Source organism: Mucor velutinosus (genome assembly GCF_035048745.1).
Source record: "Mucor velutinosus strain NIH1002 chromosome Unknown tig00000041, whole genome shotgun sequence".
Lineage (NCBI taxonomy): Eukaryota > Fungi > Mucoromycota > Mucoromycetes > Mucorales > Mucoraceae > Mucor > Mucor velutinosus.
This window is the reverse complement of record NW_027041905.1, coordinates 867,379-891,030: the sequence shown is the minus strand read 5'-3', so window position 1 is coordinate 891,030 and position 23,652 is coordinate 867,379. Positions and strand designations below refer to the sequence as shown.

General features: G+C 39.1%; 7 protein-coding genes across 7 annotated transcripts; 4 read left to right on the top strand and 3 right to left on the bottom strand.

Annotated features, from left to right (window-relative positions):
* Positions 1 to 1,190: 1,190 nt before the first annotated feature.
* Positions 1,191 to 2,299, bottom strand: ATC70_000453 (uncharacterized protein; the record flags this gene model as incomplete). The annotated part of the gene is made up of 2 exons (XM_064819869.1): positions 1,191 to 1,679; positions 1,742 to 2,299. 2 exons carry the CDS (start codon positions 2,297 to 2,299, stop codon positions 1,191 to 1,193), a joined length of 1,047 nt encoding a protein of 348 aa, XP_064683789.1.
* A 363-nt stretch (positions 2,300 to 2,662) lies between these two features.
* Positions 2,663 to 3,615, bottom strand: ATC70_000452 (uncharacterized protein; the record flags this gene model as incomplete). Its single annotated transcript, XM_064819868.1, has 3 exons — positions 2,663 to 3,261; positions 3,322 to 3,447; positions 3,507 to 3,615. The coding sequence occupies 3 exons, from the start codon at positions 3,613 to 3,615 to the stop codon at positions 2,663 to 2,665; spliced, it is 834 nt and encodes a 277-aa protein (XP_064683788.1).
* Positions 3,616 to 3,776: 161 nt separating this feature from the next.
* Positions 3,777 to 4,525, top strand: DLD2 (D-lactate ferricytochrome c oxidoreductase; the record flags this gene model as incomplete). The annotated part of the gene is made up of 2 exons (XM_064819867.1): positions 3,777 to 3,861; positions 3,912 to 4,525. 2 exons carry the CDS (start codon positions 3,777 to 3,779, stop codon positions 4,523 to 4,525), a joined length of 699 nt encoding a protein of 232 aa, XP_064683787.1.
* A 3,196-nt stretch (positions 4,526 to 7,721) lies between these two features.
* Positions 7,722 to 9,510, top strand: ATC70_000450 (uncharacterized protein; the record flags this gene model as incomplete). Its single annotated transcript, XM_064819866.1, has 3 exons — positions 7,722 to 8,224; positions 8,285 to 9,178; positions 9,234 to 9,510. The coding sequence occupies 3 exons, from the start codon at positions 7,722 to 7,724 to the stop codon at positions 9,508 to 9,510; spliced, it is 1,674 nt and encodes a 557-aa protein (XP_064683786.1).
* A 1,241-nt stretch (positions 9,511 to 10,751) lies between these two features.
* On the top strand, positions 10,752 to 11,582 carry GET1 (GET complex subunit get1; the record flags this gene model as incomplete). The annotated part of the gene is made up of 1 exon (XM_064819865.1): positions 10,752 to 11,582. The coding sequence occupies one exon, from the start codon at positions 10,752 to 10,754 to the stop codon at positions 11,580 to 11,582; it is 831 nt and encodes a 276-aa protein (XP_064683785.1).
* Positions 11,583 to 12,896: 1,314 nt separating this feature from the next.
* Positions 12,897 to 14,182, bottom strand: RET2_1 (coatomer subunit delta; the record flags this gene model as incomplete). The annotated part of the gene is made up of 4 exons (XM_064819864.1): positions 12,897 to 13,019; positions 13,193 to 13,422; positions 13,473 to 14,063; positions 14,131 to 14,182. 4 exons carry the CDS (start codon positions 14,180 to 14,182, stop codon positions 12,897 to 12,899), a joined length of 996 nt encoding a protein of 331 aa, XP_064683784.1.
* A 1,143-nt stretch (positions 14,183 to 15,325) lies between these two features.
* ATC70_000447 (uncharacterized protein) lies at positions 15,326 to 15,839 on the top strand (the record flags this gene model as incomplete). Its single annotated transcript, XM_064819863.1, has 2 exons — positions 15,326 to 15,571; positions 15,636 to 15,839. The coding sequence occupies 2 exons, from the start codon at positions 15,326 to 15,328 to the stop codon at positions 15,837 to 15,839; spliced, it is 450 nt and encodes a 149-aa protein (XP_064683783.1).
* Positions 15,840 to 23,652: the final 7,813 nt, after the last annotated feature.

The window sequence follows — 23,652 nt, the reverse complement described above, 5'->3', positions numbered from 1 at the left end:
TCCGCTACCAGTACCTCGGCAAGACACATACAAGATTGAGTACGGTATTACAGGTATGCAAACAGAGGTTGACTTGTGTAGCAGGAATCACTTGTCTACTCAAGCCAGTAACACTATCCAAGATCGATATGGTGGATCCCATGAGCCTGAGGAGAGCAACCAGCTCCCATGAACGAGAGAGTTCATTGACCTTATAGATGTAGGTCCAGCTTGAAAATGGAGGGTACTATGTGCCCTGGTTTTGCGAGCGTGCTCTGGTACGGCATCAATTACATGGACCCAGTTGGCATTGGGGAAGTAAAGGGATATGATCAACCAGATGACAACTACTTAGTACTCATGGATACGATGAGAATTGGAAAGATATCGAAAAAGCTGATTGACAAGCACTCAAACAACAGCATACTAAGAGTACAAGTGATAGGCAGTGTCATGGTGATGCTAATCAAGAGACATTGGGCAGGCATTCATATGTCATTTTATATCACCACTACCTTTGATAATGGTTTATATGTGATGTTTGAATTCACACTAATCAAAATACTAACCGATATATCGCGGCCAAGATCTCCTTTGGCGGTTGTAGAGGATCTCTTCCTTATCAAATGAAGTTTTCACAAATGTCAGCAAAGCAAGAAGAGACCTGGCCAAGTAATCCTGTCATGTCAGACCATATCGCCTCTCAATCTCTCTTCAATTGCAAACAATAAATTACCTCCTTATCAAGTAGCAGACCACGCATATTATCATCGAAAAGCAATTACAGTGTCTTCAGGGCCACACGACTTATGAATAAGTCATTAGTATGCAGATTATATGGTATCAATCGTTACAAGATATCTGGGAGCGTCTTACTGATCTACGATATTGGATGTATACGTGGGGCAATATTTGATTTAGTACCTGGAATGCATCCCAATTCATTGAATGAAGTTGCAATAGTAATAGTGGAGTATAAATAGTCCTGCTTGATTCCATAGATGAATCTTTAGTTTCGTATCTGGTTTGATTCAAAAGTCTTCACTTCAAGATAAAACGGTTTCCAGGTATTGACCCTTAAACTTTAAATCAAAGACTCAATGTGTTAATGTGAAATCTCAAGATGAAAGGTCTTAATGTTGCTAGTCGCATTGAAAACGCAGATTAATACCTTCAAAAAAAGTATTAAAGTTTTTATTATATTATAAATTTCATCCTGCTAGACCAGCTAAAGCAGAAGCGTATCCAGATGGTATCAGATTTGTCGCCTCTGCAGGAATAGCAGCGCCAACACCTGAAGGTAAACTACCTACGATACTACTCACGCTGCTAGGAATATTGGCCAGACCGCCTGAGTCCGATAACGCAGACAACAAGGTGGAAATCTCTTTCAATGCAGCTGATGATTGACCGTCAATAGGACATGCAAAGGAGACTGAACTCGAGAAAGGGATACTGATGGGGATACCAATGATGCTCACTGTAGCTACTACCTTGTAATCCAAATTAATGTTTTTGGCGGCACTGCCATCAATACCACAATCCGACATGAGCTTGGTCACCACTGCTTTGGTCGTATCCGCCATCAAGTTCATGGAAATGGTGAATGGAAAGCTAATGTTGGTCACTGAATGAGAGCCAATATGTAGATCGTTTAATGTACCACCACCCAGTTCGGTGCTATCGCCATGGTAATTAGCCTATAAATGATTACATTTAAATGGGGTTTCCATGGTTTCCATACACAATGATCTCTACTTACCGTTGCGACTAGTGATTTGAAGGTAACACTTTCAATATTAGGGTTCTTGACAGTGAATCCCAAGGAGACATTTAGATTGGCTGTAGTCCCTGCTAGATTAAACGCAGGTTCGCCTTGTACACCTGTGAAATCTACCGAGGGCGTTTTGAAGAGAGCAGCTAATACACCGACGACAATGCCAATTGCAATGATAATCAGCAAGAGAATACATGAGAGCCATCGACACCAGCGAGGACAGCAAGTGCAGCATCCACAACAAATGCTATCACAGCATGATCTGCGCTGATTGTGCACTCTGGAATATTTTTCATTGGCATTGTATTCTGCTGCAACTTGACTAAATCGTTGTTGCTTTGTCAATAATGGCTGTGGACTTTTATTGTAGTAGCCATCTGTAGTAGCTGGTTGTGGTTTTGCATCGTAGTGAGGGTATTGGTTCTGTTGTGAGTAAGTCATATCTGACATGGCATAGGCATCGTGCTGATAATTGTTGTGATACTGCTGTTGTTGCGGTTCGTAATCATAATAATGTTGCTGCTGCTGATAGTAATTTGACATGATTTGAAAATGACAAGAAATGAAGGGGGGAGAAAGAAGGGAAAAAAAAAGAGGCGAGGAGGATAGGGGGTTGCTATTTTATCAAACTCTGAAGATTCAACAGAATTATGATCAATTAAGGGGGAAGAGAGAGAGAGGGGCAGTAGAGGCAAGCACATTTAATTAGAAATTAAAGAATGAGAGATCAAGCCAATCATACATTTGAAGCTATATTCCTGAACACAACCTTGTGCTACAGAGAAAGCGAGACACACAAACCTTGTTGCCATAATATTACATGCGTTTCATCCTTGCTCTCATTCAGCCAGCGCACTGACGCTTGCCCTTGTCATTCATACGTGAAACCCATCTCATATGCGTTGTTTATTTGTCATGAATTGGATACTGTGGGGGCAGTGTGATACCTAATTGCTTACGAAATTCATCCAAAGGTGTATGAAAGTGCTCTTCAAAATAGACATTCATCAGAGGAGTGCAAGATGCACCACATTGCAAAGCCCAAGGCACATAGCCAGCATACAGTCGCTTTCGTTCAGGCCAAGTCATTCTCAAGGGACCAAACACAGATGCCAGCATTGTCATGGGAAGGCCCGTCTGAGCCCATTCAAACCACTTGAGAGCAATCTCCTCCTCTACAGTGACACCCAAACCAGTGAGTGTATGGAAGAAGTCATGGATTTCACGATAGCGCTTAATCACATAAGCCAGTTCCTCATCATCCACGTACTTGACATCACAGCGCGTGTCTGGTGTCACGCCCTCTGCTTCCAACCAGCTGATATACGTCTGTCCAAAAGTACCTGGTGCACACGTCTTTTTCAATGCTTCAAAATCGAGAGTTTTTGTGTTGATGATAGGACGTTCACGTAGAATGCGTCTGCCTACATCGGATGCCAGCATCTGGTCTCTCATGCGAGCCAAAAAGACACGGCCAGTAGCTTCTCCCAAGGTGGCAATCATATCTAGTTTATAAGCAGCAATCAACAAGCATGTCAAAGTGACACATACAAAGCGAAACTTACCACCACGCAACGGATTATTCAATGCTGCCACAGCAGAAGCAGCTGTCAATACAGTTCGTTCAATCTTGGAGATGGGGATGTGTGTCTCGTACAACTTCTTGCCTGCAGGAGAAGGAGTGCGACAGTCTAATTCATATTGACAGATAAGCCCATTGTGTCGGATGACGATTGCTGCTAGTACAAACCATGCTCTGCTGTTCCTGCCGTTGCCAATGCACGAGAAAATACACGGATATTGGATGCTTGCAAGCACTGTTTCTTGAGTATTGTGAGCGGACGAGTTGAACGTTGCATGATGGAAATTGTTGAAACAAAAACAAGAGAAAAAAGAAATTCAAATGCCAATGCCGGGGAGGCTTAATTTTGATGCGCAAGCGTGAGTGTAATGGCCATCATTTGAAACACATCGCTTCCCCTTTTTCTCGTCTATACTCAATCCGCACCATGAACAGCTCATGGCAAACACTTCCAACAAAGCACTCTGGCATATCTTTAGCTCTGTTAAACAAGTGAGCGACCTAGTGCAATTACAGCTGGTCTGTAAGCGAGTTACCTCGCCTAACAAAGACTTTACCACACCGCTTGCATAGATCAAACGCCGTTCCTCATACCATATGCTCAGACTTTGGAGCATTCCACATACCAGCCGCGTTTCCTCGCCATGGCAATAGATCTTGGTAACTGTTTTCCAACGCATCAGTACGCTCAGCCTAAAAAGTACAAAGAGTTCATCCATACAGTAGCGCGTTTGTGTCCTCCCATTGTTCGGATTGCCGTTGGTTTGAAGGCCCTGTCGAGTTCATTTTACCGAAACCTGTTGGATCTGCATCAACAAGGTTATCTTCAGCAGCTACAATCCCTGTCTGATTTCAGCTACCCAGAGGCTCATGTGTCTGAAATGAACTATTATTGTCTAGCTGTTGCCATGAAGGCATCACTCACTCGTGTGTCCATTGCCAAGAACCCATCCAGCAAGCTGTTTGGTGATCATCAGTCTGAAATGAACATGAGGGAACACTTGAAGGCATTTCCTCGTCTAAAGCAACTGGATGCGTCGTATAAAGGCGAGGGTTTTCTGTATGGAGCAGATGTTTTCATTGCAAAATGCATTGCCCCAACTGTCAGCATTCATGCCTATCTCACTGACTTTGGTGATTTTCGATTGCTACCATTTGATCTCAATACGGTAAAACGACAGCCTTAGACCAAGCATCCGCAGCTTAAAGCAATGAACATCTCGAAATGCTCCATGTTTGGGACAAAAGCTATTTTCATGACGGTGTAAACTAGAGACAGAGAAGCCGGATACAAGCTCATTGATTTAGAAAACACAAGAGACGGTGCATATGAGATGGAGCTTGCTTTGAACCATTTCAATTTCGCAATGAATATGCCTCCTGTTCGAATTGGAAGTTGCACAGGCTGCAGAACTGCCCTTCCAGAAGACTTAGCTACCAAAGATGTGATTTATGCCGTGTAAATAAAAGCCATAAAGCAAAATATAACCAAATTTGACAGCTTTCAAGCCTTCATATCTTGACATGTAGACCTTTATGAGCCACCGGAATAATGCCAAACAATTGGACTTGAGTAGTAGTAACTTCCTGACATCTTTGCTCAACTTTTTGGGGACTCAAAAAAACATGGCCAAAATTCGACCAAAAAGCATGAGGTGCCCCTCATGGTTTTCATCGAAAATCAAACGATCGCATTTTTGACCTTGATAATGAAGGCTTTTACTATGATATATCTTGAATCAAAACGTTTCTATCGATCCAAAGCAACCTCTGAAGCTATTTTTATGAGGCTTTCATGTGCAAAATATGGCTATTTTCGCTAAAAACCCCATTTTAATTTTTATTAAATTGCTCAATAATTTCAGCCAAAACATTTACTACAACTAGCACCATCGGAAGCGCCTTGAAAAGTACTTCAAGAATGTATTATGAAGCGTAGGATGATCATCACAGTTTATGTAGTCGAATACCACAGAATAGATTAAAGAAGTCGACAAAAGACGAAATCTGTCCAATCTTGAACAAAAAAAAAAAAAAAGCTGAGTTTGTGTTGATTTTGGCGGCGGCGGCTTGCTGCTGGCTGACCTAAATACCTTTCTATTGATGACAATGATAATTGCGATGCTGATTAAATAAGAATCATGGAATTGAAAGGACAATTACTTGGCACTAATACTTTTTTTGGGGAGCTTTGCTTTATTAAGGTGTATTTTCCAATGACAGTATCTCAAAAAAGTCGCTGTAGGTCTTACGCAAGTCTTGTATTTACTTATGACCAGCTTCATGTCGCCATCTTATTAAGAGCATCAGCAGCAGCGAATAGTATGACAATTCTACTATCAGAAAATGGAGAATGTGGTTTACAAATGCTGCATAAAGCTTAAATTTTCTTTCACATCGTCTCAATAATAGGCTTCGTTTGATATCAGTGTATAAGCAAAAAGAGTGCTGAGGGAGATAACTCCTCTCCCCCTCCTCTAGGCTCTGATATAACCTTTCTTTTACTAATTAATTAATTAATTGCAATGCTGACATCGAGCATAATGAGATACATCGGCTAGTCTGTATATACCCAAATGCTCTGCTACAATTATCTTGCAGCGTGGAACGCATCCAAAAGTTGTTCCTTCATGAAGCTACCATTGTCGACGCTGATTCACAAAACCGCTGATTCGCTACCAACATGCCTCAGACAGCCATTGACAACATTAAAGTCATCAACTATTCTGCAAAAGCGTACTTGGTAAAGCTGTGCGTATCAGAGCTCTCTCTAATTACGCAATATCTGCAGATTCAAGCAGATGATGTTGTCCATATGGAACAAGATATGTACAACGCCATGTGCTTGGCAAGCAAGTACCACAATGATTGCATTGTGGCACACATCAATTGTAAAACCTTCAAAACGTTTGGCACTTTTTATGACAGGTGCTTCAGTTTGATTAGCAAGTAGTGGGTCTCTTCGAATGACACACTGGATAAAGACGTTAGCTATCAAAATACCGTAATGAGACTAAAGAAGCCACTCGCTTACCCATTTCATGTACTGTATCATGTAGGAAGCGTGACGCCTGGCAGTACGTAGTTTGTCTTGAACAATGAGTATTACCGGTAGAATCACTGGTGAAAGCTGTTAGCATTGCTAAAGCAGACATTTCCAACTTTGTTCATCCTGTTAATTCACCTTAAACCCAAACCACCGGGTCTGCCTTCAGTTTCATAAGGTGCATTACATCTAGATCATCAATGCAACATACTCAATCTGTATACTACATCGATTCCATCGCTCTCAAGCCAATAATAGACCAAAATTCAGCCAAATCTGGTGAAACTACACCCCCCTCTGCCTCCCTCTAGAGACCGTTTTGAGTCGTCAAAATGGTACCAAACGATTGCTCTCGACGAGTACTTGCTTGCTGTAGCATTATCTTAATTTTTTGGGGGTCGAAAATTATTGATCAAAATCCTCTCATTTTCCATGAGGTATCCCTCTTGGTTTTTGTAAAAAAAATCAAATGATCGCGTTTTTCACACCAAAAACGACGTTTTTTAACATGACATGTATTAATGAAATAAAAGCTAAATGTTCAATTTATCACGTAAAATTACTATTTTGGACAATCACTAATGAGAAACTTGAGTTTTCGACTAAATAAGCGTTTTTGGTTTTTGTCAATTTAAAAAATATTTTTGGTTGAAAATTAAGCAGTTAGTAGTACCAAACGATAGAGAAATTAAAGAAGTACTTGAATTTATTAATAAGCTAAGAAGGTTTTGTATAGCATTTGGGGAGTAATGTTCGATAAAAAGTTTTTTTTTGTCAAATTGATCGTTTTTATCCAAAAAAAAAAAAAAAAAAAAAAAAAAAAAAATAGGATAGCGGAGATTGACTCATTCTCTAGCATCAGCATTGAATAATCTCATGCTTGAATGCATGAAACTAATCGTAAATGAAGGCAGTTTGCACAGCAATTGGTACCAAAATATAGCAAAATTATAAACTGTACGCAAGTATAAATACTTGGTACTATTAGTAAGGGGTAGTTTTTCTGCAGCGTGTTTTTTAAAGGTTTCAAGGCAACACATCATACAAGATCAAGCCTTGAGCATTAGCAGTTTGAAAATGATCGACATCAGATCCTTTATTGAAGGACTTTAATCAGCTTCTGTTTGAAAATCAATGTTCGTAAAAGCATGTCCACTTTAACATTTACAGACATTTACGATTAGTGAAACCTGTGTAAAAGCTGTCAGATCAAATGCTCTGGTCACTGGATCTTGAAGTGCGAATTAACGTTGTAGTAGTCACTCGTGAATGCTGCACATTTGTCATGAATTTCGTAGCAGGAAAAAAAAATCACCATTTCTTTATCAAATTTATACATGATGAGTACACCCAATGCTACTCCAGCGCCAGTACCAGCACCTAGAAAGCGCATTGTCCGTCGTAAAAAGAAGCAACTCACACCCAAACAAAAGCTGGTGAAAGAGAGTGCCGAGCAACGTTTCAAGATTGAGAAGTTGGTATTTGTATGGCAAGAGAAGCTGTTTTCGCAGCCAAAGACATCAGTCCATACCCTACAACGAGCAGCGACCTATTTGCAACCAAAGACGTACGAGGAGGTTGTTGAGGAACGTGTAGTACAGGAATGGTGTGGTTATCCACTATGCGACGATGCTCCCAAGTTACAGCAAGTGCAAAAGTTCAAAATTTCACTATCTAGACGCAAAGTGTATGACCAAACTGAACTCGCCAATTATTGTTCGGATGCCTGTTACCATAAATCAAAATACTACACATTACAACTATCAGATGAACCTGTTTGGTACCGTGATTTGAATCAGACACCCACAACACACATTGTATCCAAGGAAGATGATTTTCAGTAAGTTGATTCATGCTTGAGAGAAATGTCAAAAGAACTGACATAACATTGTCTTGATAGAACTGCTGTACAACAAGAGAAAAAGAAGATTCAAGTGCAAAAGTCAAGTGAAGAGGTGCGAGAGGAATATGTGCAACATTTACTAGGCAGTGTGCCCAAGGATACAGATGGAAAATTTCAAATCATAGAAAAATCAACTGTAGCACCACCAACTGCTCCTTTAAACACACAGGCAGGTGTGTATGACACCATTGAAGGATATCGTATTGAAATCAAAAAGGACGGCAAAACACCTACTACTATGATCTTGAAGAAGAAGAAGAAGAAGGAGGAGGAGGAGGCAGAGATCCGAGCAGAACAAGAGATCAGCCAGGAGCAATCAAATCAAGTCGATGAAGAACACTTGGATCCTGAAGATCCTGATGCCTTGTTTGAAACAATGATGATGTTGAAAGACATGAATATGGACAAGCAAGATCAGCCAGAAGCAAGTGGAATTCCATCAAAGCAAGCAGAAACACTATCGCCTACTCAAGTAACCGCAGTACAAGAGCAACAAGCTCCTGCGCCCGTCAAAGCTGTGCCTACTCCACCTAAACCAACCACAAGATCCGCCACTGAGAAGTCTCTCGAACCCAAAAAGAAGGGGCCAACATCAGCAGAGCCAGCTACGCAAGATACCAATATCATCAAAGTAACTACACCCACCACCCCACCACCCAAACCAAAGAAATCCATCAAGAAGAAAAAGAGGATACCTGAATTGTCTCTGTTTGGCACCATTTGGACTATGTTGGATCACATGACGACCAAAGCAACACGGGTTTACTTGAACGAGTTGCAAAGTAATCATCAACGAGTTGATGTAAGCCATTTATTAGCAACTGAAAATGACCTCATGGATGAAGCCATTTACCTAAGAGGTCAAATTTTCAGTGAACGCATCTTGGATACGTAAGTGTACTACAGTAGTGGTGATAGCAATGCAAATAACTTACACAATTGATAGATATGGTATTATCCGTGCTCAGTTGGATATCAAGGAGAATTTAGAAGATGATATCGTGAATGTCATCAAGACCTTCAAGCTCTCGGACGCATCGATGGTTGCATTAAATCCAGCTCAATGCTACATGATGGCTCTGGTCTTGATCAAATCATTAGCGGATATTTTGCTTACTGATTCAGATTGGAAACTACAGTTTGAAAATTGCTGTAAAACAGTGGATCAGTCGACTGATATGGTAGATGCTTGTGTTCGTGTATTGAAGGTGGCAAGCGTATAGACGTATCAATAAAGGTGGACAAAACTTCTAGAAATGATTTCTCTTTATTTACCGAGGTTTGACATTGAAATTATTATGCAAAATGTCTTGGCTTCTCCCATGTCTTGCTGCTCCCAGTAGTACTAGTGTGTGGAGTAGTTAGGCGTCTTGTTTTAAATAATACGATCAAATGAAAAGGTAGCATTGGATTCATGTGTAGAAATCCTCTGCGATAACATGCTCATTATTGTATGAAATTTTTTTAAATGAAAAGGCTGCATTAAAACATAATTCATCCATGTCAAGTTTTCTATTCTGGGATTTAAGGGCAAAGTCAGTGAAAGGTTGTCTTTTTGAAGTATATCGATGCCAATCTTGATCTAAAGAATGAATGACGCATGGGTGCTATCGATCTGTATATTCACTGCTATTGATTTATGAGACAGTCGAAAACTCAATCTCTTGCTAATCACATGTTTTTTGTATCAGTCCATCTTTCAGTGATCTAGCATAGTACTACAAATAGAGTCATGTAGAATGCTTCGAGTTTACATGGAGTTACATATAATGGCTCTTTATTCTCCATCAGCACATGAACGATGCTCAAAGATTTCAGGTATTCATGACTGATCTAGGTGTAATTAGTAGACTTAAAAACCCTTAAATGGTCCTTGAATCTTAATGTAAATCAGGCACTGGCGTAGCAGTAGACCAGCCACATCTCATTCCAGTGCTATCTTGATACTGCATATTGAAACTATGTATGCAATCAATGTACTACTATAAATGCTTCATCATGTATATAATGCATATGAGCAAAGCTTACTATGTGCACATTTGCTTTATACACACAATCAAACAAAGAATATATGAGACTCGGGCCGATGTGTGCCATTTATATACTACCTAGTGAAGATGCCCATCCATTCATACATACAGGACATTTGCTGCTTCTTTTTTCCCAACGTCTCCACAAGACGCATAGGGTTTCCGTCTAGTTGTCCGAAATGAGACTCATCGATGGGATAGAAACAGATGTACTTGCCCTTAATACAACTCACAGATACATATACACATATGGGCTTCCTCTCCTTAATATTTAGGGTTCTTCTATTTCTTCATGTTCATGGAACATTGGTATGCAAACCAAGCAAGGACAAAGGAAAAAGGAGATGCCATTTTGTTTATTAATGTACAAGTTTTGACATTGACAAATGATCAGGTCCTTTTTTTTCACTTCTTTCCTTACAAAACAGCATATCATGGCCCCTAGCACTGCCACCACCACGCAGTTAAATGGGCACTATGCAAATCAATATCCCAATCAGAATGACAAACTGCCACTACTGCATTTACCGCACAACAAAGCCTATACTCGCTATGCACCTAATATCATCATTGCATTGTCTTCCTTGTATGTGGTATCATTTTTGCTACATTACATTATCAGAAAATGCAGGAAATATCGAGACAGGAAGCTACAGCGAGAAAAGCAGCACCTCAAACAAGCTTGGAAGAAAACCATGGCTAAATTTGAGCTACAATCTAAGCACAATCTGCTGCTATATCCAGATTCTGCCTACAACAAAGAGCAATCCTACAACTCATCAGCTTCCTCAATCACCTTGAACTATTCATCCTGTACATCGCCAACATCTCCAAGTATTACTGCTACTCCTGTAGACATTAGTTCCGATAAGAAGCATTGCCATCAACCACATTCGCCTTCTTCGTCTCTATCCAGCTTTGCCACAACAGATACAGCTGCTGGTAACTCGATTCAACTTGCTAATCATCATCCCATCATTGTAGAGCCAGCATTCACAGAGAAAGTAGCCTCGATAAACAGAGAGTCGATGAGACATGATGATCGGCCTTCTCGGCACATGTTTGGCAGCAACAAATTGGCAAATTATTGGAAGATCAACAACAACAAGAGATTAAACTTGCTGTGGCAATGGAGTGTAGCCTTGGGATACTGTGAATATAGCCATGCTAAATATCTTGATGATATGGTGAGGCAATTGCAGAGATACAATATTGATGTCTCTACCACTGTAAATCGAGAGAGAGTTGTGCTTGAAGATGAATAATACATATACATATAAATCATAAAAACTACACATCAGTCGTATCATATAACACGCTTATATACCTATGTATCATGCTGGCAGAAGCTTTGTATATAATAAAACTCGTTTCTGTCTCTTTCAACTCTCCTTGTATTCTTGTACTAAATACGCCGAAGGGCTCTACTCGTATTAGAGCCCAAGTCCTATGTATGTTGCAGTGCGTATCGAATTTTCGTTGAGCTTGCTCAGAGTTGACTACCTCATCAAGACTCTTATCGAATGTTTCTATGTTTGCTTGTTGCCATAATTTCGGGTTACTATGAACTCTTGCTGCTATTCAACAGAGCGGTGTCCTGATGCTTAACAATCTAAAGCTTGATACAAAAGATGTTGTTCAAGACACGTTAAAGTATCAAAAATTGCCTCTTTATTATGAAAATTTGAATAACTATTTACTCTTCAAAGAAGCAAAGTAAAGAAAAGGCATCAACAAAATAGAACGTTTGTCTATCAAAACAGCAAAGCAACAACAACAACAACATGACTCATTGCAGAACACAAATCAATGATGAAATGTACTTGGACATTACGACAGTGCCATCTCTACATACTATGATGATAATTCCCTCTAAATTAAACGACAAATAAACAGATTTAGTCCTATTTTGTCTAAATAAAATTCATTAGGAACTTGTATTTGGCTATGACGAAGGTTCGCCATGATAAATTGAATCGTTTTTTTTTCCAAACTATTATAAATCAGTACTTGCATGAATCATGATGATATAATGAAAAACACAGGGATCAAGGAAGTTATTTGAAAATACAGCAATGCCATGGATTGTAGGAGCCAGGCAATGTCTATAGGAGAGTACCTTTATTACTCAATTGCTTTAATGTGATGCGAGACATCCAATTGACGTTCCAACGGTTGCTCAAAGAGTGGACATGACGCATGTGCTGTAGATTCCAAGCTTTGTAACCACTTGATTGCATAAAGCAAGGGTCAAAAATAACGAATGATGATCCCCTCATGTACACTGCATTCTACACTACTACATTCAGCTTCTTGATCCAATATGGGGGGTGGTGTACAGAAATAAAATATGTGTCAAGTTGTGTAAAATAGCTAAAATTCAATGACATTCAGCAAACATACATACAATACGCATATGATGTCATTTGCATAAGGATGCTTTGCAAATAAAGGGGGAAGGTATCACAAATGATGTTATGCTGGGTAGTTTATTGGCGAAATAGAAGAGATTAATATATGGGATATTGGAACATTATTATAATATTATAAGTTTTAAATTGGCTGTAAATTGCCGTCCATTAGAAAAACCTTCGAAATAGACTGTTGAAACTCGAATCTTTGACCTTCCATCCTTCTACTTGATCTGTCAATGCTGTTCCTTCTTCGATCTTTTCATCCACCGCCTGCAATGGAACCGCCGGCTGTATTTTGTGTTTGTAGAATGAATTTTTGTACAGGTTTTTAATGAATAAATTGTAAAATTATATATAAATGCAGAGAAAAAAAGAACAGTTTAGTTGATAAAGCACATAACAATGACAACAATAAGAAAAAAAAAAGCTGAAGTATACTACACATGTTGCGATTGAATTACCTTATCAACCTCCTGCTGCTGTTCTTCATCTTCCAACATGCTGGCATCATCCGCATCCGTGTATTCCTGAGGCCGCATTCTCAACCATTTCATCCGAGGTCCAGCACGAGATCTCTCATTCACTCTAAATCCAAAAATGCGTGGCTGATATATATGGGGTTTGGGTTTGGGAATCAGTTCAGAGTAAGTCTCAAACATCAAATGCGCAAATGTCGTTCCAAAATGCGAGCCTATAGGTAGAAATCAGTAGCCATTGAATAAACCCCATCTGCAAACTCACCGTCAATGTTTTGGAATATGGGATTGGGCGGACAATACAGGTCCATGCACGATGGACAGTATAATCGAACACTCTCTCGAGCCACTTCATCGTATCTGCCGCACGGAATTACAGGACATCTGTAGCAATAATAACGAGGGCAAACACCAAACTGTTCGTTCGAGAATCTCTCTGCCATCACTCGTAAACCATTACGAGTAACTAGAAACCGTTGATGAATCAGCCCATACAACATGGCTGCATAGGGCTCCACTACATTTGGATCCACCCATCCAGAGTGACGTGGCTGACGAGGTGCTTCCTTCCAAAATCCATCATCCTCTTCTTCCTCCTCTTCCTGCTTGAATTGCTCCTCTTTTTCTTGTCCATCCTCCTCGTCTTCGTCCGAAATATCTTCAGGCTCGATATCTAAAATCATCTCCAATGCTTCGTTGTAATACGGCACAATTGCTGAAAGGCCGGTCAAGTTGAACTCGTCCTCGATGAAATCCTCTGGTACTTCCAAGTAAAACTCGTGCCCTGACAGCGAGCAGAACCAGCTTATCCAGCTCTGCAAAGAACCATCTGAATTTGACTGAGAGTCATCGTTTTCTTGTCATAAAAAACTAAGTTTAGATCAAAACCATTCAAACGCGCAATGTGGACCTTCATCTCTTACCATCGTAATCCAACTCATTTTCGACTCTACTTGTATTGAATATTCTATCCATCGATGCCACCTTGAATCGTGTTGAAGGTTATGTAGTTGCAAAAGAGTAGAGAAAGAAAAATCTCGCTGGTCGAAAAAAAAAAAAAAAAAAAAGAAAAAAGAAAACCAAATGCCCACACCAATTCATAATAACCATGCTTCGACGTCATTCGTCAGTTGTTTTGAATGTCCATTGGAATAAGCTTTTGGCCTGAACAGCATCTACATTATTGGTTCATGGCAGATATTGGGAGGTAAACCTTATTGCGATATGTAGGCGAGATGGTATGTTGGGCAAAGACTTGAAATGTCGCTCGTCCAAAGGATATTTCGTGATGGCAACGTTGGGCAAAGTGTCTATGTTTTTATCTGCCGTCATCCAAATGTTGCGAGAGAGATCGGCATTCTTCAACATGAGAAGAACAGAAAGAATATATAGAGCTGGTCTGCGGAATTTCCATTGCTGATCCAACCTACAACGTAACATATATATCTGGGTTACCTAGTAACAACCGGAGATGCTCCACATGTTCCAACATTGTTCTTGACCAATGCTCTCAGTTACCAAATAGGCTGTATCCTGACAAATGTCATTCTGTATACCACTACAAGATCGCTACGTTTGAAAAAAAAAAACCCCCCTTTTGCCCAGAAGCATCAATTAAATTACATCAAGGAAAGAGCTAAAGAAGCATTTACCGACATTTTGAGGAGTAGCAGAAGAAACATGCAAATCAGGTTAGGAAAAGGAGCATTGGGCGACGGCCAGAACAGCATTGAGGAACGCCAATCTCATAAGCATTATCTTGGGATGAGGCTGATCGAGACAGAGAGAAAAGGTTTAATTCCAAAAAGGTATTTCCATACTAGAGTCATGAGTAGATCCCCCAATTTTTTCTAATCACCCTATGATTTTGAATGTATTTACATATGATGTCAGTGGCATCAATGCACGCACACACAGTGAGAACAACAACAGCCAATCTCTACAACTCCAAGTACCTGGGATTTCAACTCCTCGCAAAGCAGACTAACGAGAGAGCAATCGACTATAAAACGGCAGCATTTGAATCTTTCATTTTTTTCTCTCTCTCTCTCTCTCTCTCTCTCTCTTCTATTCTCACATTACTACTTTTTCATCTATAACAAAATCAAAATTACAAATATGGAACACTCTAGAAAATGCATGTCTATCGAAGCTATTGTTGATCACAATACCACTTCAGAATTACCATTATCACCACCCGATTCATTCAAGAGCAGATCACCCACACTATCACCCAACATGGAGTACATGACATGCTCTTCTCCCACCACATCAGAAAGAAGAAACAGCTTCCAATTGCCAATGTCTGTTGAAGAAAGAAGATACCGAAACAAGCTTGCCTCTGCCAAATACCGCGCCAAGAAGGTTTGTTTGCTCATCGCCAATGTCATGAAAGAGACATGCTCATATATCATTTCATTTTTTATAGCAAGCCAGTATGAAATCAATGACAAACAAAGTATCTCAATTGATGGCAAGCAACTCCTCCCTTCAAAGAGAATTAAGCAAAGTCAAGCAAGAAAACGAAGTGTTGCGTGCCATGCTGATGAGCCAACAACCGCAAAACAGTGCTTCCTCTGTCGCCCCACCACCTCAATCGCAATCGCATCTCCAAACATCCGCATTCTATTAAGCATTTCATTCTCTCTTCATATTCTACTCTACTACTACCTGCTGCTTTTATTGTAAATTTCTTTCTTCCTTTCTCTTCTCCTTTTCTAGTATACCTTTCTTCCTTTCTATATAGTTTGTTTTTTTAAAAAAAAAAAATTTATTTACATATTAAAAAAATTGCTCTACTTGTGTACAAACCAAAATGCTACTGAGAGTTTTACAACATTCCCAGGTCAGAAAATCGCCCCAATCGAGATTGTGATAAGGTTATTGTTTCTATATGGTTTAGCAGGATATGTCACCACTGCTACCGCAACTATACCATACTTCGGCCGCAGTTTTCAAATGGAGTAAAGCTCATTATTCAAACAAAGTTTAATTAAGGATATCATTTTCAGAATGCCATGTTGTACAACATCCAGGTTCTCTATATCAAGGGTTAACAGTTCACAAGTTCTAGACTAGTCATCATTGAATGTATTACAACGCAATGGATAAGCATCATCATCATCATTATCGTTTACTACGCCATCGTCATCTATATGTGTTCTCTTTAGTCAGCAGCAACAGAGATGAATAGTGTATACCCGGTGTATCTAGGATCAAACGGCTAAAAAAAAAGCGAAACAGTATGTGAATCATATCACAATGACGCCACTTGTCTGCTCATCACGCCCCTCTTTTTGTATATCTACACCACACACTTTTATAGAATAGAATTGAAAGGCCAGAATTAAAAATATAAAAAAAGAGTTATCACCCTGTCCAACCATCATTCAGTGTAACTGCTAAGATTTGGTTTTGTGCTTCCATGATACAAAAAGTCATTCTGCGATCTACACTAAAATCAAGACGCTGGGAGTGTTGCATTTGCTGTTGATAAACGCTGTGAAAAATCTAGAATCGGTTCTATTGAAGCTCAATGGTTTCTACTAGGTCAAGTATAGTAATTTCATTGTACACCTGTACTCAACGGCTCCCTGCTTGTCGTGTGTGAGAGTAATGAATGCATTAGACGTTGCCTTTAATGGTCAAGAAAGAGAGGCGGATCTCTCTTCTTTCCTGGTAAATTGGGCTGCCGATTGAAGCGACGTACAGGAATGTGATCCGTGTGTAATCATGATAATGGTACATGTCTTTGGTTGAAATGTGAATGGCAACAAATCATACCATAGCTTCAACGCATAACAAATCAAAAAGCACACATGATGCGGCTATTGTCTATATGGATAGCGCGGCCGATTATCTGATTTATAGCTTGATTCAACCGTTTGGTATTCATTAAATCATACACAGGGAATAATAGGAAAATTCCGTGATTTTGTCATTACAACATGCAGCATTTCAAAAACAGGGAATACAGTGATTCGTTTATCTTAATCTGTTGTAATAGCTACTATAGTAGCTCCTCTATGAAGAATTCGGCGTAGTATTATATGTGAAGGTCTCGATAGCTTTACGATAAACAATTTTTTGTGAAAAATAAAAAGAACTTGGTAGAACAAAATAATGCATTTTTACATCACCATTAACAAAACATTTGATAATGCCATGATTCCATCCATTTGTCATGGAAATAGAATTTGGATCTACAATTGATATGTCTTTATCAACCATTTGGTTTCGAGATCTACAAGGCATCTGTTGCATGTTTCCATACTTGAGGTCTCCCGAGTAGAAGGTCCTCGACGCTTTCTTCGTACAAATCATCTCAAATGTCTAAAAGAAATTTAGTCTCATAAAATAACTCTCCCCATTCAGATGAGTGTAAGGGTGGCTGTTAGATTGTGATGTACCCCACCGCCCCCCACCCCCGAAAAAACAAGCCCTTTACATTATTCTTGTTGTATCGTAATTGACCTCCTTCCAAGAAGCATCTAGATTTATCGATTCAACACGAACAGCAGCAGCATGCTCCGACATGGTCGTAAAATGTCTTGCGAGCTCATTTAGCATGCAATCTCAACTGCTACTCGTTTCCTAGATGTATCTTGTCATCCATGAATAACAATTAGTATCTCACAGCACTGTTGAACCAACCTGATGGTAGTTACTCATCATTGCATCATCTCCAACTTTGATCTTAAAACGCTATAGTCCGAAAATTGCATCGTGATGCACATGTATATGCAATTCCCTGCTCTGTAGCAGGCTGGGAGGCCGGGGCGTTTAGGGTTGCGAAGAGAAGAGAAGGTTACCCACTCAATTTAGCTTTTGAGAGTAACATCATAGCATCTGCGCGTGGTGCAACAGGTTTCTTGTAAAATACGCCCAAGAATTCAGGACATTTCAAGTAAAATTTGATAACCACTCAAGAGCGCGTTCAACATTGGGCAGTGCATTTAGAGCGTTTCAAATCTCCATAACTAGTAACAGCCGATAAAATCTTGCACTAATACTAATTTTACAAGACTAAAAAAAGTTGATTTTGCTTCTGCATGAAATGTGTAACTAGTTGTTTGAAATATTCATAGCTGATTAATATAGTAATTGCGTACTAGGATGTATAAAGAAAAAGATATCATGATAAAATCCTTGGGCATCAGGCGCTCACAGTCAATCTGCACATTTAGGAGATGTTGTGTATAATCTAGTCGAGGAGTATTTCGGCTCTTTTTCACTTGCCATCAAATGAACTTTACTTTTGTGCTACTTGTTCTTCGTTTATTCGCAGTTGCCCGCTCATTGCCATTGTTTGATGGTGATGGAAATGGTGATTCTGTTGTCAAGCTTGATTCATAAGTCTGTGAACCCAATTCCGAGTATCTCGAAGACTGTAACTTGTGTCTATGTAGTCCTGATGGTACAACAATAGCTTGTATTATCCTTTCATGTAGTTAAAAAGATATATATGTATATATGACTCACTAGCCATGATTGATTTCATCCTCTATACAAGCTAAAATAAACTTTTTCAGCGTCTAACCCATTCAACACACAAATATAGCCCTAGTGTGCCTCAAATCAAGTGCAGCACCCTTGAACTGAAAAAAATTGATGCGTATGGGTCATGGCAGATGCTAGGTTCGTTTAGTCGTGCAATTGACTCATACTTTGTAGGGCACGCTGTATAATTTTTCATCTCGCAGATCACTGATTTGAATACTCCTATTCTGGCCTTCCTCCTCACGTTCCTTCTTGCGCAATTGATAGAGAGAAGTCGCGGTGATACTCGAGATATTTTGGCCTTGTGCTACTGTCTTACAAAAAGCTAATTTCAAGAAAGATGTCATTTGTATCACCAGTGAGCTATTAAAACAAATCGTAAAAAGAGGCAGAAACTACAGAAACCTTCTTTTTAAGCTTTAGAATTCAAACACCATTGGTGTTGTTGTTGTGTGATTCTTAGATGCTACTGCTCTCGCCATTATGTTATCAGCAGCGTCGTTTCAGATTTAAAATTGCATGATATATGCTGACGCCATTGCTTTACTCATGCTTTTGAAATCGTTAGCAGCATGTAATCTATTCTTCCTATACACTAGATAGACCTAGTTTCAAGTTGAGATATACCTCTATAGTATATGTATTTACAACTCATTACCCATGAGCTTTTGCGATGTTTTGTGTAACCCAATGGTAAGCAAGGAAATGTGTTTACCTCCCATTTTTAAGGGCCGTATATACGCAGGCATCTAGTATATCAAATCTGATTTGTTTTGTATGTTGATCATTCAAATTACAAACAAATATATTCATTTTATTGGTATGGTACATTGTATCTTAACGTAATGAACGCTAGACAGAATGTTGAGATGCTATTTCATCAGATTTAAGGTATACTCCTTGTGGTATATGAACTAATGGGGTGGGCAAGCCATTTTTGTACAACCAGCATTAGCCTTTAAACCGTTAGAAGGGCAAATGCACCGGTTGCAGCCGTCGTCTGCAATGAAAGGCTCTCCAATGGTACACGTATCATTAGTCACGTTTGGAGGACAAGCCATTAGAGTACAAAGTGCCTCACTTTTAAGACCACTTTCAGGGCAACTACAAGTATTACATCCATCATCATTAATGAAAGGCTCTCCTGGAGCGCAAGTGTCATTGTCAGCATTGTTGATACAGGCCATAAGAATACATGCCGCCTCACACTTCAAGCCGCTTTCAGGGCATCTACAAGTATTGCAGCCATCGCCGGCCATGAATGACACACCAGGTGTACATGAGTCATCAGTAGCGAGAACCCCCAGCATAGGGAGGAAAAGAGCAGCAGCGAATAACAAGTTTGCTTTCATGATTATCTGTAGAATGTATCAATCAAAAGAATGTTATGAGAGAAACAGAATGTGCGTTAGCTCTTTTCGCAACAAAGAACCCAGTATTTAAATAAGATGTAGACATGTAAAGTCAGGAGTCAGGAGAAAAGAATTATCATTTTGAGTTTCTGCTTCGGCTCAGCGTTGATTCAGAAATGTATTTATAGAAACGCTCATTTAGCTCAATTACCTCGAATATGGAAGAGTGTTACATTGTCAGAATTTGCTTGATCTGTTTGGGCTAAATGTGCAATATCTCGACATCGTATTACATTACAGTCCATTGCATTCCTGCTATGAATCGTTGCTATCATGAAGTATTATTGCAGAATCTGGAAGATTTAAATACTAAAGCTCGCTCGCTTTTCTTATAAATGCGACATCGTAGCAACTGCTTATTCATCAAATGATTGATTTACTAGTATTTTCCCTTTTTTTTTGCTAATACAGTAGGTTAAAAGGGTCATCATGTGCTTTGAATGGGTATAATCTAGCACTCTCTCTTTCATCGAGCTCAGCGTCGGCCATGCTCCATATCAATTAGTTGGGTTGATAGACTAAAGCTGCCATTAGTACAGTCTGAGATCTGCTAGCTCTTATCGGGTTGGCACCAATATGAGGCATAGTTTCGGCTTCGATCACTCAAATCTGTAGCGTCAGTTCTCATCGATCTACAATACGCAATAAGCCAGCCCCTACCAAATTATTGTCGAAAAACGATCATTCAAGGCTAATCTTTGTTACAGTGGCGCATGTGAAATTCAACTTGTGTGCCAGCATTAGTTAATGCATGCCCTAAATTTACTTTAGACTTGAGCACCCGTTTCTGTGAAGTTATTCAAGAAAAATCTGGCATATCAAGTAGATTTTAAACAAACAATTAATAAAAAAAACGGCCATATCAGAGTCAGGAGGGGGAGATATCCATTCGCTGGTGTTGATCTTGAGGTGGTGATATAAGGCTGGCCATGTGTAAATACAGATCTACAGCGACTTCTTTTGAAAGATTATCATTGCGAAAGGCATCTTCATGAGGAAAAGCTTTCCAAAAAAGTATTTGAACTAAGCAAATGCGCTTTCAATTCCATGATCCCCATTTAATCAGCATCGCAATCATCATTGTCATCAACAGAAACGCATTTAGGTCAGCTAGCAGCAATGCCGCCGCCAAAATCGATTCAAACTCAGTATTTTTTCTTTTGTTCAAGATTGGACAGATTTTGTTCTTTTTCGACTTCTTTAATTTATTCTATGATATTCGACTATATGAAATATGGTTTTCAGACGATGCTTCCTAATACATTCTTGGAGCACTTTTCAAGGCGTTTCCAATGGTGCTAATTGTAATAGATGTTTTGAATGAACTTATTGAGCAATTTCAAAAAATATGAAATAAGGTTTTCGGCCAAAATGTCAAAACCCTACATATGAAGGCCTCATAAACAAAGTTTCAGGGGATGCCTTGGATCGAGAGAAACATTTTGATATGATATATACCATAGTAAAAGTCTTCATTTTCAAGGTAAAGAACGCGATCGTTTGATTTTCGTAAAAAACCATGAGGTACCCCTCATGCTTTTTGGTCAATTTTCGACCGTGATTTTTTTTGGCCCAAAAAGTTGAGCAAAGGTGTCAGGAAGTTACTATTACTCAAGTACAATTGTTTGGCGTCATTCCGGTGGCTCAGAAAGGTCTACATGTCAAGATATGAAGGCTTGAAAACTGTCCAATTTGGTTATTTATTGCTTTATAGAGTTTATTTACGCGGCATGAATCACATTTTTGGTAGCTGAAGTCTTCTGGAAGGGCAGTTCCGCATCTTATTCAACTTCCAATTCGAATAGGAGGCATAATGATCTTGGTAAAGCTGATCCATGCATACTTTGATGCGCTGTGTTGCTGTTGGTAAGCTTATTAATAATGAAAATGAGAAGCCAAATTTATTGCTTGATCACTATGGTTTTGCACATTTGCTTCGCTACTGTAAACCTTCTCAAGGCCAATGTTGCCAACTGCTGCCTTAAAACTACAAATCACGCATTTCACAGTCAAATAGCAGACAAGAAACTATTTGAATCAGATGCGTTATGTTCTTGGGAGAGAAGCTTTTAATCTTTGATTGCCTACTACGACACTTTTGTGTACATGTTTGCCAGTATATATAATGGAAATGATGATGATAGCATCCTTGAGGTAAAATGCCCTGCGCAACAACAACAACAACAACAACAGCTATGTCCCTTTTTTGCCAAACCACAACGAACCATCTCATAATCAAGCCGTTTTAAATAATACAACATTTTCCAACACCTAATCTATACATACATATATATATATATATATATATACATATATCACTCGCTCGTAATCACTACTTGTCATCTTCAACTTTCAATACCTTTTTATATAAACGCCTTCTTCTTTGCTCCAAAATCCCCCCCCCCCTTATTTCAAATCTTCATCCATCTCATCATCTCTTCTCAACTGCAACATCTCTTTCAATTTATTCTTAAAATTTCAATTACCCTATTGCCTTTTTGTTTGCAAAATATCCCTCTACGAACTTGCTACTTTCAAAGCTCTAGCATCAATATTTCGAAGCTTGATTATGGATGGTGAAGTGACCTAGAGTTGGTTTCCATCATAGAATGCCCAAAATAACTGTTATCTCAACGGAGCCATGCTATCATTAAAAGACATGCATATATAATAAAAACAACTGCATGATGATGGCAAGGGTGAGCACTCTGAAAGAATAAGAGATGACAAATACTAAAGTAAATATCAAGAGCATTGTTGCAATGTTTTGTAATTTAAATAAGCCCTAAAAAGATACATGCTCAATGACGAAAGATAGAAGCTGTTATTCATGTATGATTCACGAAGCATATATTAAAATATTGTTCTTGACCCACAGGATTAACAACTAAATAATGAAGTGATTGCAAGCCACTAAACTGCTGTCAGATGAGAGATGATATCAACCAAATTATATATAAAATAGAGAAGCAAAATATACATTTCATTGCAGACTGTTCTAATTGTGAATAAAGAAGAATTGTAAGAGTGATCCATCCGCTTCTTTCACCCTCCTCTATATTATTGCAGACGATTCAAAAGTTTAAAGTTAGGTACTGTTATAACAAAAAAAAAACAACGTAAACAACACTGTGCTTCAGTAATACTACTTGCAGTTTAACTTCTCACATTGTAAATTTAAAAAGATATCTCTTACATGAAGCTGTTTAATGGATGCCATATTAAACAAATGCACCTTACCTTATTTATGAATAAAGATATAAATTATATCTACTGTGCTTGGATAACATTTTATTACGAATGCAAAATCATGGATCGATACGAAATCAACTAGCTAGAATCCTTTTGAGTTTGAACCTCTGAGCCAATCAAATCGCTTGAAAACTCCGCTGATCTAAAAAAAATTTTGCGAGAGTTTCCCCCTGTTTTGATGTGAGGCAAAATTTTAAACACCGCGTTATATAGCAATAGAGCGGTAGCTATCATCAAATTCCCCTCAGGTGCTAGAGCATGCCTTACTACACCATCTAGCTT